Source organism: Rhinopithecus roxellana, chromosome 15 (genome assembly GCF_007565055.1).
Source record: "Rhinopithecus roxellana isolate Shanxi Qingling chromosome 15, ASM756505v1, whole genome shotgun sequence".
In the NCBI taxonomy this organism is placed as follows: domain Eukaryota; kingdom Metazoa; phylum Chordata; class Mammalia; order Primates; family Cercopithecidae; genus Rhinopithecus; species Rhinopithecus roxellana.
Window position 1 is genome coordinate 77,587,565 of NC_044563.1, and position 14,187 is coordinate 77,601,751.

The following is a 14,187-nucleotide window of genomic DNA, read 5'->3' on the forward strand; positions in this document are numbered from 1 at the left end:
TCTCTCACGTCAGCCTCCCGAGAAGCTGGGACTACAGGCGTGCACCACCACACCTGGCAAATTTTTGTACTTTTAGTAGAGATGGGTTTCACCATGTTGGACAAGCTGGTCTCTCGAACTCCTGACCTCAAGCGATCTGCCTGCCTCTGGCTCCTGAAGTGCTGGGATTACAGGCGTGAGCCACCATGCCCAGCTACTTGCCTGTTTTTGTAAATAAACCTTCATTGGAAAACAGTCACACTGGTTTATGTATTGTGTGTGGCTGCTTTTATGCTATAGCTGCAGAGATGTGTGGCTGTAAGAGAGGTATATGACCCACAAAGGCTAAAATAGTTACTATCCGGTTGTTTACAGAAAAATTTGCTGTCTCTGAGTTAGAGCAATGATTAGATTTAAATAGAAACATATTAGGGGATATCTAAATACAGTGTGTTCTGAGACCAGGGGAAACCCAATTTCCTAAACACAAACTTACAGCAGAGTTTTTTTAAACAAGAATAACATTATTAAGAACAATAACAACATAACTTATTATGTGCCAGCCTCTGTTTTAAGCACTTTACATGTATTACCTTATTACCTTTTTTTTTTTTTTTTTTTTTTGAGACAGAGTCTCACTCTGTCACCCAGGCTGGAGTGCAGTGCTGTGATCTTGGCTCACTGCAACCTCCCTTTCCCAGGTTTAAGCAAATCTCGTTCCTCAGCCTCCTGAGTAGCTAGAACTACAGGTGCCCGCCACCACACCTGGGGAACTGATTTTTGTATTTTCAGTAGAGAAGGGGTTTTACCATGTTGGTCAGGCTGGTCTCAAACTGACTTCAAGTGATCTTCCCACCTCTGCCTCTCAGAGTGCTGGGATTACAGGCGGGAGACATATGCCTGGCTCGTGTGTTACCTTTTCAACCCTCACTGCAACTCTCTGAGTTAGGTACTATTATTGTCCCCATTTTACAGATGGGGAAACCAAGGCACAGAAAGATTAACTTCCTGTGGATATACAGTTCTATTCTAAGTGGTGTGGCTAGAACCATCTCCAGGTATTCAAACTCTAGGGCCTGCACTTTTTGTTTTGTTTTGTTTTTTTGAGATGGGAGTTTCACTCTGTTGCCCAGGCTGGAGGGCAGTGGCGGGATCTCTGCTCACTGCAACCTCCGCCTCCCAGGTTCAAGTGTTTCTCCTGCCTTAGCCTCCCCAGTAGCTGGGACTACAGATGCGTGCCACTGTGCCTAGGTAAATTTTTTTGTATTTTCAGTAGAGATGGGGTTTTGCCATATTGGCCAGGCTGGTCTCAAATTGACTTCAAGTAATCTGCCCATCTTGGCCTCCCAGAGTATTGGGATTACAGGCATGAACCACTTGTGCCTGGCCATAGGGCCTGCACTTTGAAGCACTAAGCAGTTTTTTGGAGTGAAAGTTTCTTTGAAATTCTGACGAGTTATGATCTGAGCATACAAAGTTTGCTTATAATTCAGGTGGTTCATGGACCTGAGAGCAGGGTGCACAATTCTTGCACCTCTAGGAATACATGGATCTCATGTTAAATATTGGACTGTGCTTATAGCATAGGGCATTTGTTTGTTTTCCATATTTTTGTTTATAGAGACAGTCTTACTCTGTCTCCCAGGCTGGTATGCAGTGGCTCCATCATAGCTCACTGCAGCCTTGAACTCGTGGGCTCAGGTGATCCTCCCATGTAGCTAGAACTACAGGTGTGTGCCATGTGTCTGGCTAATTAAAATAAATTTTTTTTATAGGGATAGGATCTCACTGTGTTGCCCAGGCTCATCTTGAACTCCTGTGTTCAAGTGATCCTCCTTTCTGGGCTTCCCAAAGTGCAGGGATTACAGACATAAGCCACTACGACTGGCCTCTTGCTTTCTTTCCTACTTTCTCTTTAGAGACAGAGTCTTGCTTTGTTGCTCAGGCTGGAGTACAGTGGCGTGAGCTCGGCTCACTACAACCTCCAGGTTCAAGTGGTTCTCCTGTCTCAGACTCCCGAGTAGCTGGGACTACAGGTGCATGCCACCAGACCCAGCTAATGTTTGTATTTTTAGCAGAGACAGGGTTTCACCATGTTGGTCAGGCTGGTCTTGAACTCCTGACCTCAGGTGATCTACCCACCTTGACCTCCCAAAGTGCTGGGATTACAGGTGTGAGTCACTGCACCCGCCCATGACTGGCATATTTCTTAAATTTGTATACATTTGGTTGCTGTTGTAAATGGAGTCAAAGGTTTTTCTAAGGATGTTTATAAAAACTTTCTTCTGCCCAGTCCAGGTGTAGGCATTCTAACCTCAAGCCACCATTTTCTTTTCCTGGGTTATCTCAGTAGCTTCCTAATCAATTAGCCTTACTGCTTATAAATCAGATCACGTCAGGGTTGTGCTTTTGGTACCCCCCACCCCCATAACTCAACATAACACCCTTGATGGGATTGCAGGGCTCTGTGACCTGGCTGTCTCTACCAGTCACATTGGAATTTTTTTTTTTTAGACCGAGTTTCACTCTGTCACTCAGACTGAAGTGCAGTGGCGTGAACTTGGCTTACTGAAGCCTTGACCCCCTCCCCTGGGCTCAAGTGATTCTCCCACCTCAGCCTCCCAAATAGCTGGGACTGCACAGGTGCATGCCATCAGGCCCAGCTAATTTTTGTTTTTTGTTGTTAGAGATGGGGTCTTGCTGTGTTGCCCAGGCTGGTCTTGAACTCCTGGGCTCAAGCAATCCACCCACTTCAGTCTCCCAACGTACTGGGATTACAGGTGTGCATCACCATGCCTGGCTATACTGGCTTTCTGACAGTCCCCAGAGCTACCGGTTGTCACAGATCCTTTGCACCTGTGCTGCTTCTGCCTGAATGCTCTTTCTCTAGTGCTCTGCATGGCTGGCTCCTTTCGCTTGTGCAGGTTTCAGTTAACTGTCAACATTGCTGAGAGGCATTCCTTGACCATCGTTTCTATTATTATTATTGTTATTATTTTGAGACGGAGTTTCACTCTTGTTGCCCAGGCTGGAGTGCAATAGCTTGATTCTTTGACTATCATTTCTAAAGGAATGCTCTTCCACCCTGACGTTCTCTAGCTCATACCTCATTTACTTCCTTCATTGCGTTTATCAGAAGTTTTAATTTTTGTATATTTAACTGTTTACTTCGTTGCTGGCTGTCTCTTCTACTAGAATGTAAGCTCCACAATGGCAGTGACTAGTTTTTTTCTTATTCATGGCTCCTAGTGACTGGTACATAGGAGACATTCAAACATATTTGTGAAAAATGAATAAATTAGTCTGGTCAGTCAAGTTCCAGGCAGTCCTTTGAAAAAATATTTTCTCTTTCCTAGTTCCCAGGTATGTCAGCCTCCAAATTCTCCACTGCGATGGCTTGTTGGTGATGCCCTTCTGGCCTGGGCTATTACCAGCTTAAGCATTGATGTCATTTGCCTATTTATTTAATCATTTCTGGGGGTTCTGGTGACATGTTCCAATGGTTATCTCATTTATCTTTTTTACTGTACATGAGATACCTCTTTTTTTTTGAACAGGATTTCACTCTTATCGCCCGGGCTGGAGTACAATGGCGGGATCTCAGCTCACTGCAACTACCGTCTCCTGGGCTCAAGCGATTCTCTTGCCTCAGCCTCCTGAGTAGCTGGGACTATAGGCACATGCCACCATGCCTGGCTAATTTTTGTATTTTTTATAAAGACGGGGTTTCTCCATGTTGCCCAAGCTGGTCTCAAAATCCAGAGCTCAAGTGATCTGCCCACCTTGGCCTCCCAAAGTGCTGGGATTACAGGCATGAACCACAGTGCCTGACTGAGATAGTGCTTAAGTCAGTACATATATCTCCACTGTCCTTCAGTTCTGTGGCAAAAGAGCTTTTCTAAATACTTGATTTCCAGAGTACAAAAAAGTTTTGTGTGTTTGTTTGAGATGAAGTCTTGCTTCGTCCCCCAAGCTGGAGTATAGCCTTGACCTCCTCAAGCTCATTGCTGGCTGTCTCTTCTACTAGAAAGTAAGCTCCCACCTCAGCTTCCTGGGTAGCTGCATCTATAGGCACATGCCAGCACGCCCAGCTAATTTTCGTATTTTTTGTAGAGACGGGTTCTCACCGTGTTGCCCAGGCTGGTCTTGATCTCCTGGACTCAGGCGATCCTCCCACCTTGGCTTCCCAAAGTGCTGGGATTACAGGCATGAGCCGCTGCACCCAGCCAGAACAAAAGTATTAGGGTCGTAATATATAGCAACATTGAAAAAGAGGCAACTCCCTTCATGGAAGAGAGGGTTCAGTGAGTGGGGGTTCAGCCTGCTTGAGTATCATCTACTTTCTCAGCTCAGATAGCTCCCTGCCCCTAGGCAGAATCAGTCACTGCCTTCTCTCTGCACCCATAGCATACAGGACATGTCTTCATTACAGCATGTGTCACCTGGGTTGTACTCCATTTGTGTGTTTGTAATGTCCTCAAGGAGCACAGTCACTTGTAGTTGTTCAGTACATGTTTGTTGACTAAATGATGAGTGCTTTTGCACCAAGCTTTTGCAAATCTTGGGAGAGCTTACTACCTTCTGGTAAGGCTGTGCTCATCCTGGATGGTTCTGGCTATGGTTTTGGGGTTCTTGCCTCTGAGGCCCCCGCTGGAATGAAGTCTTGGTTTTATTTTATTTTTTACCTTTATTTATTTATTTATTTTTTGAGACGAAGTGTTGCTTTCGTCACCCAGGCTGGAATGCAATGGCGTGAACTCGGCTCACTGCAACCCCCTCCTCCCAGGTTCAAGCAGTTCTCCTGCCTCAGCCTCCAGAGTAGCTGGGATTACAGACACATGCCACCACACTGGGCTAATTTTTGTATTTTTAGTAGAGATGGGGTTTCACCATGTTGGCCAGGCTGGTCTCGAACTCTTGACCTTGTGATCCACCTGCCTCGGCCTCCCAACGTGCTGAGATTATAGGCATGAGCTACCGCGCCTGCCTATTTTTTGCGTTTTTAATGCTTGGCTTCAGATTATATCATTGTAGTGTAGAGATAGCATGCTTGGATTCAAGTGTACCATTTATAAATTGTAAGGAAACAATTATATGTTTATTGTTTATAATTTAAAGAATATGATTTTCTCATTGATGGAGAGAAAAGACAAAGTAGAAAAAGATTGAGAGTTTTTTTCTTCTTTTCATCTCTTTTACTTTCCCACCTCTGCCTCTCCTTTCAGAAATTCTTGAATATGCCCGGGAGATTGGTATTGATCCCATCAAGGAACCAGAACTGATGTGGCTGGCGCGGGAGGGCATTGTGGCCCCACTGCCTGGGGAGTGGAAACCATGGTAAGTCAGTAGGGGGTGTGGCCCAGTGACTTGGCCTAGCAGAGGCTGAGGGAAGCTAACACTGGAGATGAGTTTGGCCTGGCCTACTTTTCCAATCCTATCCTGTACAGTCAGGGACAATACTGTGCCACCCCTCTGCTATGCTGCCTGCTATTTCAGGCTTCAGTGTAGGCTGACTGGACAGTCCCTAGGATGGGGTTCAATGCTTATATCTAAGGCCACAGAAGCTACTGCCATGGATCCGGTCCTCTAGCACCAGCATCTGTTTAGGATGTGCTGAGGGGCTGTTGTTACTCCTGACAACTTTACCTCCTTAGCATGTCTAAAATGGATGCTGGTCTTGCCGGGCACAGTGGCCCACACCTGTGATCCCAGCACTTTGGGAGGCTGAGGTGGGTGAATTGCTTGAGGTCAGCAGTTTGAGACCAACCTGGCCAAGATGGTGAAACCCTGTCTCTACTAAAAATACAAAAAATTAGCTGGGTGTGGTGGCACACACCTGTAGTCCTAGCTACTCAGGAGGCTGAGGAGAATAACTTGAACCTGGGAGGCAGAGGTTGCAGTGAGCCGAGGTTGCGGCACAGCACTCCAGCCTGGGCGACAGAGCGAGACTGCATCTCAAAAAAAAAAAAACCAAAATAAATAAAACTACACTTAAAAAGATAAAATAAATAAAATAAAATGAGATGCTGGTGGTAAAGAGGTTTGCAGTGAGGCCATGCAGACCAGCAAAGGGTTTCTGTGTCCCTTGGGAACACCTGGCTCTGCCATATCTGAATTGATGTAACCTATTCATGAATAGGTTCCCATTCACGGATTCATTGGTATTTTCATTTTGGCTAGAGCTCTTTGGGTTGGAAGGAGCAGTGATTCACTCAGGTTGTCTCAGGGAGACAGAGGTTTACGGAGAGGAAAGACAGAGTGGCCAAGGTTGGGGAGCTAGAAGGAGCCATGTCACTGCTGCTATCTCCCTCCTTCTCCTGAGGACTGCAGGGCTCCCTGCTCATGGTGACACTGTTCTCTGTGTTCTCCGTGTCTACTGTGTCCTCCTGTCTTGCATTACTCTTCCTAATCACATGCATGGAGCTCTCTCCAGCTTGTCTCCCTAAAGTGAGTGCCATAAATTTATTTCCTACCTTAGACTGGGATTTCCCTATGCTTATCCCATACTGGTCCTCAGGTATCCTAGGGGTCCCCTTTTCTGCTGGTTTTGTGCAATTTTGTAGACAAGGCGTAATCATCCTATTCTTGTTCATACCATTCATTGTGTTGCCCATAGCTCAAAGTGATTACAGTTGTCGGCTTACTCTTAGCTGAAGGATCACAGTCCTTCTAGCTTTTCCTCCCGTGGCAGGCTCTTTGTTTTCTTGATCTTTTTTTTTTTTTTTTTTTTTTTTTTTTGAGACGGAGTTTCGCTCTTGTCGCCCAGGCTGGAGTGCAATGGCATGATCTTGGCTCACTGCAACCTCCACCTCCTGGGTTCAAGCGATTCTCCTGCCTCAGCCTCCCGAGTAGCTGGGATTACAGGCATGCACCACCACATCTGGCTAATTTTGTATGTAGAGACGGGGTTTCTCCATGTTGGCGAGGTTGGTCTCAAACTCCTGACCTCAGGTGATCCACCGGCCTCGGCCTCCCAAAGTTCTGGGATTACAAGCATGAGCCACTGAGCCCAGCCTGTTCTCATGATCTTTTTAGCCACCTTTCCTTTAACCTTCTCCCACCTCTATTGAAGTAAATTTGTCAGGACTTTACACAATGTTTGAGGTGCTAAGGACTTCTGGTCATGTTTGTAGGATAAGTTTATAGGAGTGGATTCTGTTTCCAGTACCTAACTTGATTGATGGAAGGAAACTGTCATTGGTTATGGGCCAGCTGCGTGCCAGCTTTTATGCCAGCTGCCTTTATATACCGGATAGTGGTGGCTAACACCCTTTTTTATCCTGTAAGGAGAGTGTGAATTTTTTCACTTTTTTTTTTTTTTTGGAGACGGAGTCTTGCTCTGTCGCCCAGGCTGGACGACAGAGTAGGTCGCTATTGCAATAGCGACAGACGCTATTGCAATAGCGCAATCTCGGCTCACTGTGACCTCTGCCTCAGCCTCCTGAGTAGCTGGGATTACGTGCGTGTGCCACCACGCCTGGCTAATTTTTGTATTTTTAGTAGGGACGGGGTTTCACCATGTTGGTCAGGCTGGTCTTGAACTCTTGATCTTATGATCTGCCTGCCTTGGCCTCCCAAAGTGCTGGGATTACCGGTATGAGCCACCGCGCCCGGCCTATTTTTCACTTTTTAAAATAAATTGGCCAGGCGTGGTGGCTTACACCTATAATCCCAGCACTTTGGGAGGCCAAGTTTGGGGGATTGCTTGAGCTCAGGAGTTTGAGACCAGTCTGGGCAATCTGGCAAAACTGTCTCTATAGAAAATTCAAAAATTAAGTGGAGGTGGTGATATGCACCTTTAGTCCCAGCTACTTCGGAAGCTGAGTTAGGAGGATCGCTTTAGCCTGGGAGATTGAGGGTGCAGTGAGCCGAGATTGCATCACTGCACTTCAGCGTCGGGGAGAGAGAGAACCTGTCTCAAAAACAAATAAAATGAGTCATTAAAACGTAGGTATACATACATTTTACCCTTCTTCTTCTTTACCTGTCTTTTACCCTTCTTCTTTTCCTAAGGGTAATTACTATTAATTGGTAAATTCTCTCTAGATTCTTTTAATACACATGTATGCACCCCCTCCCCCACAATGGTTTAGTTTTAAACATAAGCACTTTATTATATACACTGTTCTTCTATGTCCGTTTGTGTAGGCCTACTCATTCTTGTATCAGCTGCATACTTTCCTGTGTAGAGATGTACCACAATTTTCAAAAATCTTAATTTATTTGACTAGTCTTATATTGAAGGACATTTAGATATTTTCCTAATTGGCCATGAAGTGAGGCTGTTTCTGGATCCTCTGTTCTCTTCCACTGAGTTGTTTGTCTGTCTTCACACCAGTACCATTCTGTCTTGATTATATAGTTTTATGATAAATCTTGAAATCATTTAAGGTAAATCCTCCAACTTTGTTCTCCATTTTCAAAGTCACATTCTAGGTATTTTGTATTTCCATATGAATTTTAGAATAGCTTATCAGTTTCTGAGGCCAAGCACGGTGGCTCATGCTTGTAATCCCAGCCCTTTGGGAGGCCGAGGTGGGCAGATCACTTGAGGTCAGGAGTTCAAGACCCGTCTGACTAACATGGAGAAACCCCATCTCTACTAAAAATGCAAAATTAGCCGGGTGTGGTGGCACATGCCTGTAATCCCAGCTACTAGGGAGGCTGAGGCAGGAGAATCACTTGAACCCAGCAGGTGGAGGTTGCAGTGAGCCGAGATCATGCCTTTGCACTCCAGCTGGGCGACAAGAGCGAAAGTCCGTCTCAAAAAAAAAGACGAGCTTGTCAGTTTCCTATTAGGATTTTTATTTTTTATTTTATTTTATTTTTTTATTTTATTTTATTTTTGTTGAGACGGAGTCTCGGAGTCTCGCTCTGTAGCCCAGGCTGGAGTGCAGTGGCCGGATCTCAGCTCACTGCAAGCTCCGCCTCCCGGGTTTACGCCATTCTCCTGCCTCAGCCTCTCGAGTAGCTGGGACTACAGGCGCCCGCCACCTCGCCCGGCTAGTTTTTTGTATTATTATTATTATTTTTTTAGTAGAGACGGGGTTTCACCGTGTTAGCCAGGATGGTCTCGCTCTCCTGACCTCGTGATCCGCCCGTCTCGGCCTCTGAAAGTGCTGGGATTACAGGCTTGAGCCACCGCGCTCGGCCCCTGTTAGGATTTTTATTGTGGTTAAGTTGACTCTGTAAATCAATTTGGGGAAAATTGACTTTTTTTTTTTTTTGAGACGGAGTCTCACTCTGTCACCCGGGCTGGAGTGCAGTGGCCGGATCTCAGCTCACTGCAAGCTCCGCCTCCCGGGTTCACGCCATTCTCCTGCCTCAGCCTCCCGAGTAGCTGGACTACAGGCGCCCACTACCTCGCCCGGCTAGTTTTTTGTATTTTTTAGTAGAGACGGGGTTTCACAGTGTTAGCCAGGATGGTCTCGATCTCCTGACCTCGTGATCCGCCCGTCTCGGCCTCCCAAAGTGCTGGGATTACAGGCTTGAGCCACCGCGCCCGGCCAAAATTGACATCTTAAACAATACTTTCAACCCATGAACATGGTCTGTTTCCATTTGCAGCATTTAGGTTTTCTTTAATGTCTCTAGCACATATTTACCCTGTAGAAAAATGTAATCTGCAAATAAGGACAATTTTTTATTCCGTTTTTAGTATATTGAAGTTTTTGTTGTTGTTGTTGTTGTTTTTGAGATAGAGTCTTGCTCTACTGCCCAGGCTGGAGTACAGTGGTATGATCATTACTCACTGCACCCTCTAACTCCTGGGCTCAAGAGATCTTCCCACCTCAGCTTCCCCAGTAGCTGGGACTACAGGTGTATGTCACCATGCGTGGCTAATTTTTCTATTTTTTTTGTAGAGATGTGGTTATGCCATGTTGCTCAGGGTGGTCTTGAACTCCTAAGCTCAAGCAATTCACCTGCCTCAGTCTCCTAGAGTGTTGGGGTTACAGGCATGAGCCACAGTGCCCAGCCTAGAAATACTATCAATTAAAAAATTGTCAATAAAAAAAATAGTCAATCCAAGGGCAACAAATAACAATGGATCATTTTAAATTGCATTTCCCAAGTTGTTTGTAGAGTTGAACTGGCCATCTGTTGATCTTTTGTGATTTACCTGTTTATATCTCTTGCCTTTTTGTCTAGTAGATTGCTTATCTTTTATTTTTGTTAAGGTGACAGAACTCTTTGATTATTCTGGGTATTCTGGGTAATAGTATCTTACCCAGTGGTATCTTACCACTATTTCTACTATTTTATCCCAGTCACATGTCTTTTAATTTGGTTTATGCTTTCTTTTGTCATAGTGAAGTTAATACATTTGTATATATTTTTTCTTAATTGTGGTAAAATATATATAACATGAAATTTACCATTTTAAGCATTTTTGAGTGGACAATTCAGCAGCATTAAGTACATTTACAATGTTACATGGCTATCACTACCATTCATCTCCAGAATTTTTTCATCCCCAAACTGAAACTCTATAGCTATTACATATGAATTCCCCATTTTCCTTTCTCCTTAATCTCTGGCAATCACCATTCAGCTTTCTGGCTCTATGAATTTGCCTATTCTAGGTACTTTATATAGGTGGAATTATGCAATATTTGTCCTTTTGTGTCTGACTTCTTTCACTTAGCATAATATCCTCAAGGTGCATCTATGTTGTAGCATGCGTGAGAATTTTTTCTTAAGGCTGAATAATATTCCATTGCATGTATATACAACATTCTATTTATCATTTTTTTTTTTTTGAGACGGAGTCTCGCTCTGTCACCCAGGCTGGAGTGTAGTAGTGCGATCTTGGCTCACTGCAACCTCCACTTTCTGGGTTCAAGTGATTCTCCTGCCTCCGCCTCCTGAGTAGCTGGGATTACAGGCACGTGCCACCATGCCCGGGTAATTTTGTATTTTTAGTAGAGATGGAGTTTCACCATGTTGGCCAGGCTGGTCTCAAACTCCTGACCTCAAGTGATCCGCCCGCCTCGGCCTCCCAAAGTGTTGGGATTACAGGCATGAGCCACTGTGCCCAGCCCTATTTATCAATTTTTCTGTCAATGGACATTTGGCCTTCTTTCCATCTTTTGGCTATTGTGACTAATGCTGCTGTGATTATTGGTGTACAAATAGCTGTTTGAATTATTGCTTTCAATTCATTTGGATATATGCCCAGAAATGGAATTGCTGGGTCACATGGTAATTCTATTTTAAATTAAATTAAATTAATTTTTTTCTTAGAGATGGGGTATTGCTCTGTCACCCAGGCTGTGCAGTGGTGTAATCATAGCTCACTGTAACCTCAAACTGCTGGGCTCAAGGGATCCTTCTGCCTCAGCCTCCTAAGTGGCTGGGACTACAGGTGTGCCCCATGGTACCCAGCTATTTTAAAATTATTTAATCTATTGTAAAATATACTTTATATTTAAGTTAAATTTTATTTTATATTAAATTTGATTTAATTTTTTTGAGGAACCCCCATGCTATTTACCAAAGTGGCAGCACCATTTTACATTCCTACCAGCAGTGTACAAGGGCTCCTCTGTCTGCCAGGCTGGCAGTCAATGGCACAATCTCAGCTCATTTCAACCTTCACCTCCTGGGTTCAAGTGATTCTCCTGACTCAGCCTCCCAAATAGCTAGAATTATACACGCATGCCACCACGCCCAGCTAATTTTTTTTTTTGACGGAGTCTTGCTCTGTCACCCAGGCTGGAGTGCAGTGGTGCAACCTTGGCTCCCTGCAGCCTCCACCTCCCCCGTTCAAACGATTCTCCTGCCTCAGCCTTCCGAGTAGCTGGGATTACAGGCACGCACCACCACGCCTGGCTAATTTTTGTATTTTTAGTAGAGATGGGTTTTCACCATGTTGGTCAGGCTGGTCTTAAACTCCTGACCTCGTGATCTGCCCACCTTGGCCTCCCAAAGTCCTGGGATTACAGGCGTGAGCTACTATGCCCAGCCAATTTTTGTATTTTTTAGTAGAGATGGGATTTCACCATGTTGATCAGGCTGGTCTCGAACTCCTGACCTAAGGTGATCCACCTGCCTCGGCCTCCCAAAGTGCTGGGATTACAGGTGTGAGCCACCACACCTAGCCTTGTAGCCTTGAACTCCTGGGCTCAAACGATCCTCCCACCTCAAGTCTCCTAAGTAACTGAAACTACAGATGTGTGTCACTGTGCCTGGCTAATTTTTTTCATCTTTTTAGAGACAGAGTCTCACTATGTTGCCAAGGCTCATTTTTTGGATTTTTGATAATAGCCATGCTTACAGTGTGAAGTAGCATTTCAGAATAGTTTTGATTTGCATTTTCCCAGTGTTTAGTGATGTGGGACATCTTTTCATGTGCTTATTGGTCATTTGCATATCTTCTATCAGTGTCCTTTTTTACCCCTGATTTTTTTTATTTCTGCTCATTTTCTCATTTATTTTTCGTTTGATCTTATGTTTGAATTGAGATTCGGCTTGTCAGATTTCATAAGGAGCTTGATTGGGATTGTATTGGATTTATATATTAATTTTGGGATTATTGACATCTTTACAGACATGAGTCTTTCTATTCTGGAATACTGAATGCCTCTCTCGTGGGTGTTTTTCTTTTTTCTGACTTTTCAGTAAAACTCTGTAAAGATTTTGCACGTTTTAGGTTTATGCGTGAGTAGAAAATACTTTGCATTACTATTGTGAGTGGACTTCATTTTTCCTGTTAGCTGTCCTAATAGACTGTTGTTAATGGTGGATGAGATGAGTGGCTTATTTTGGACTTTTCCATGTTGAAACACAGATTCTTGAAATATACCTCCTACATTATTTTCTTCTACCATTGGTCCACACTAGCTTGGATTATTACTTTTTTTTTTTTTTTTTTTTGAGATGGAGTTTCGCTCTTGTTGCCCAGGCTGGAGTGCAATGGCATGATCTCACCTCCCGGGTTCAAGTGATTCTGCTGCCTCAACCTCCCGAGTAGCTGGGATTACAGACGCCCACCACCACCCCAGTTAATTTTGTATTTTCAGTAGAGATGGGGTTTCTCCATGTTGGTCAGGCTGGTCTTGAACTCCTGACCTCAGGTGGTCCACCCACCTCGGCCTCCCAAAGTACTGGGATTACAAGTGTGAGCCACCGCGCCCGGCAGGATTATTGCTTCTTATGAGTTTAGAGTCTGCTGTAAAACCAGAGCTCTCACAATGCATTGTTCTTCCTCAGACTGCTTATTAAAATATTAAGATTTATCCTAGCACTTATGTTCAACATACTATAGTTTTTATACTTCTCCATCTAAATAAAACGAAGTTTGTTCCTACACTAGTCCAGCATGCATTCTCAAGAACTCCAGTGATTATACATCAGCATCTAGAGATTAGGTATCCCAATCCTTTCTTCCCATATCTAAGCTAACTCCTTCTTAACCAAATAGTACCCTTTGACTCTGTGTTAATCCTTTCCTTCCCTCCGCTCTTAACCCCTCTCATTCCATCTTCTCCCTCCCTTTTTCACCCCCGCTGTTCCTCCTCTTTTACCTCCTCTCCCTTTTTCTTTTTTTCCCCTCTTTTTCTTCTTTTATAACTGAGCAGGGACTAACTTCTGAACTCTGCCCGTCCCCAGCCAGGACATCACAGGTGACATTTACTATTTCAACTTTGCCACTGGCCAGTCGATGTGGGACCATCCATGTGACGAACACTATCGGAACTTGGTGATCCAAGAGCGGGCAAAGCTGTCAACTTCAGGGGCCATTAAGAAGAAGAAAAAAAAAAAGGAAAAGAAAGACAAGAAGGACAAAGAGACCCCCAAAAGTTCCCTGGTGAGTCAGTGGATGCCTCCTCCCAGAGAGGCCAGGGCTGAAATCTGGAGGGACATTGGGAACCTCTAAGTGTCTGCAGCTGGGAGGTTGAAGACAACAGTCAGAATATGGTAAATTCTTGATAGTATATCATCTAAACTTTGCCTGTCTTCTGGTCGATTTTCCTTTCAGATTTTGGAATTCTGGAAGTTGTTGCCACATCTACACATTTCCTTTTCTCCCCACTTGGGAAGTGCATGTTACCTAATAGGATTGATGAGAGAGAGTGCTCTTCTGAGAATGGTTTTTTGCAGTGGTAGTAGCAGTAATGGCATCTGCTGCTCTGGAGAGTGGGGACTGGAAGCGGTTGGCAGAGGCCAGTGAGCTGAGTGAAGTGTCCTTTCTCCTATTCAGAGTCA

The 14,187-nt window shown here is 44.5% G+C and overlaps 1 protein-coding gene across 7 annotated transcripts in view; it reads left to right on the forward strand.

Moving 5' to 3' along the window:
* CEP164 (centrosomal protein 164) overlaps positions 1 to 14,187 on the forward strand; it is an 86,345-nt gene that overhangs the window by 10,312 nt on the left and 61,846 nt on the right. For all 7 annotated transcript variants that reach the window (XM_030918261.1, XM_010367415.2, XM_030918260.1 and 4 more), the window contains 2 exons: positions 5,205 to 5,316; positions 13,591 to 13,789. In XM_030918261.1, coding sequence (XP_030774121.1) covers positions 5,205 to 5,316; positions 13,591 to 13,789 — 311 coding nt within the window. The remainder of the gene's footprint in view (positions 1 to 5,204; positions 5,317 to 13,590; positions 13,790 to 14,187) is intronic.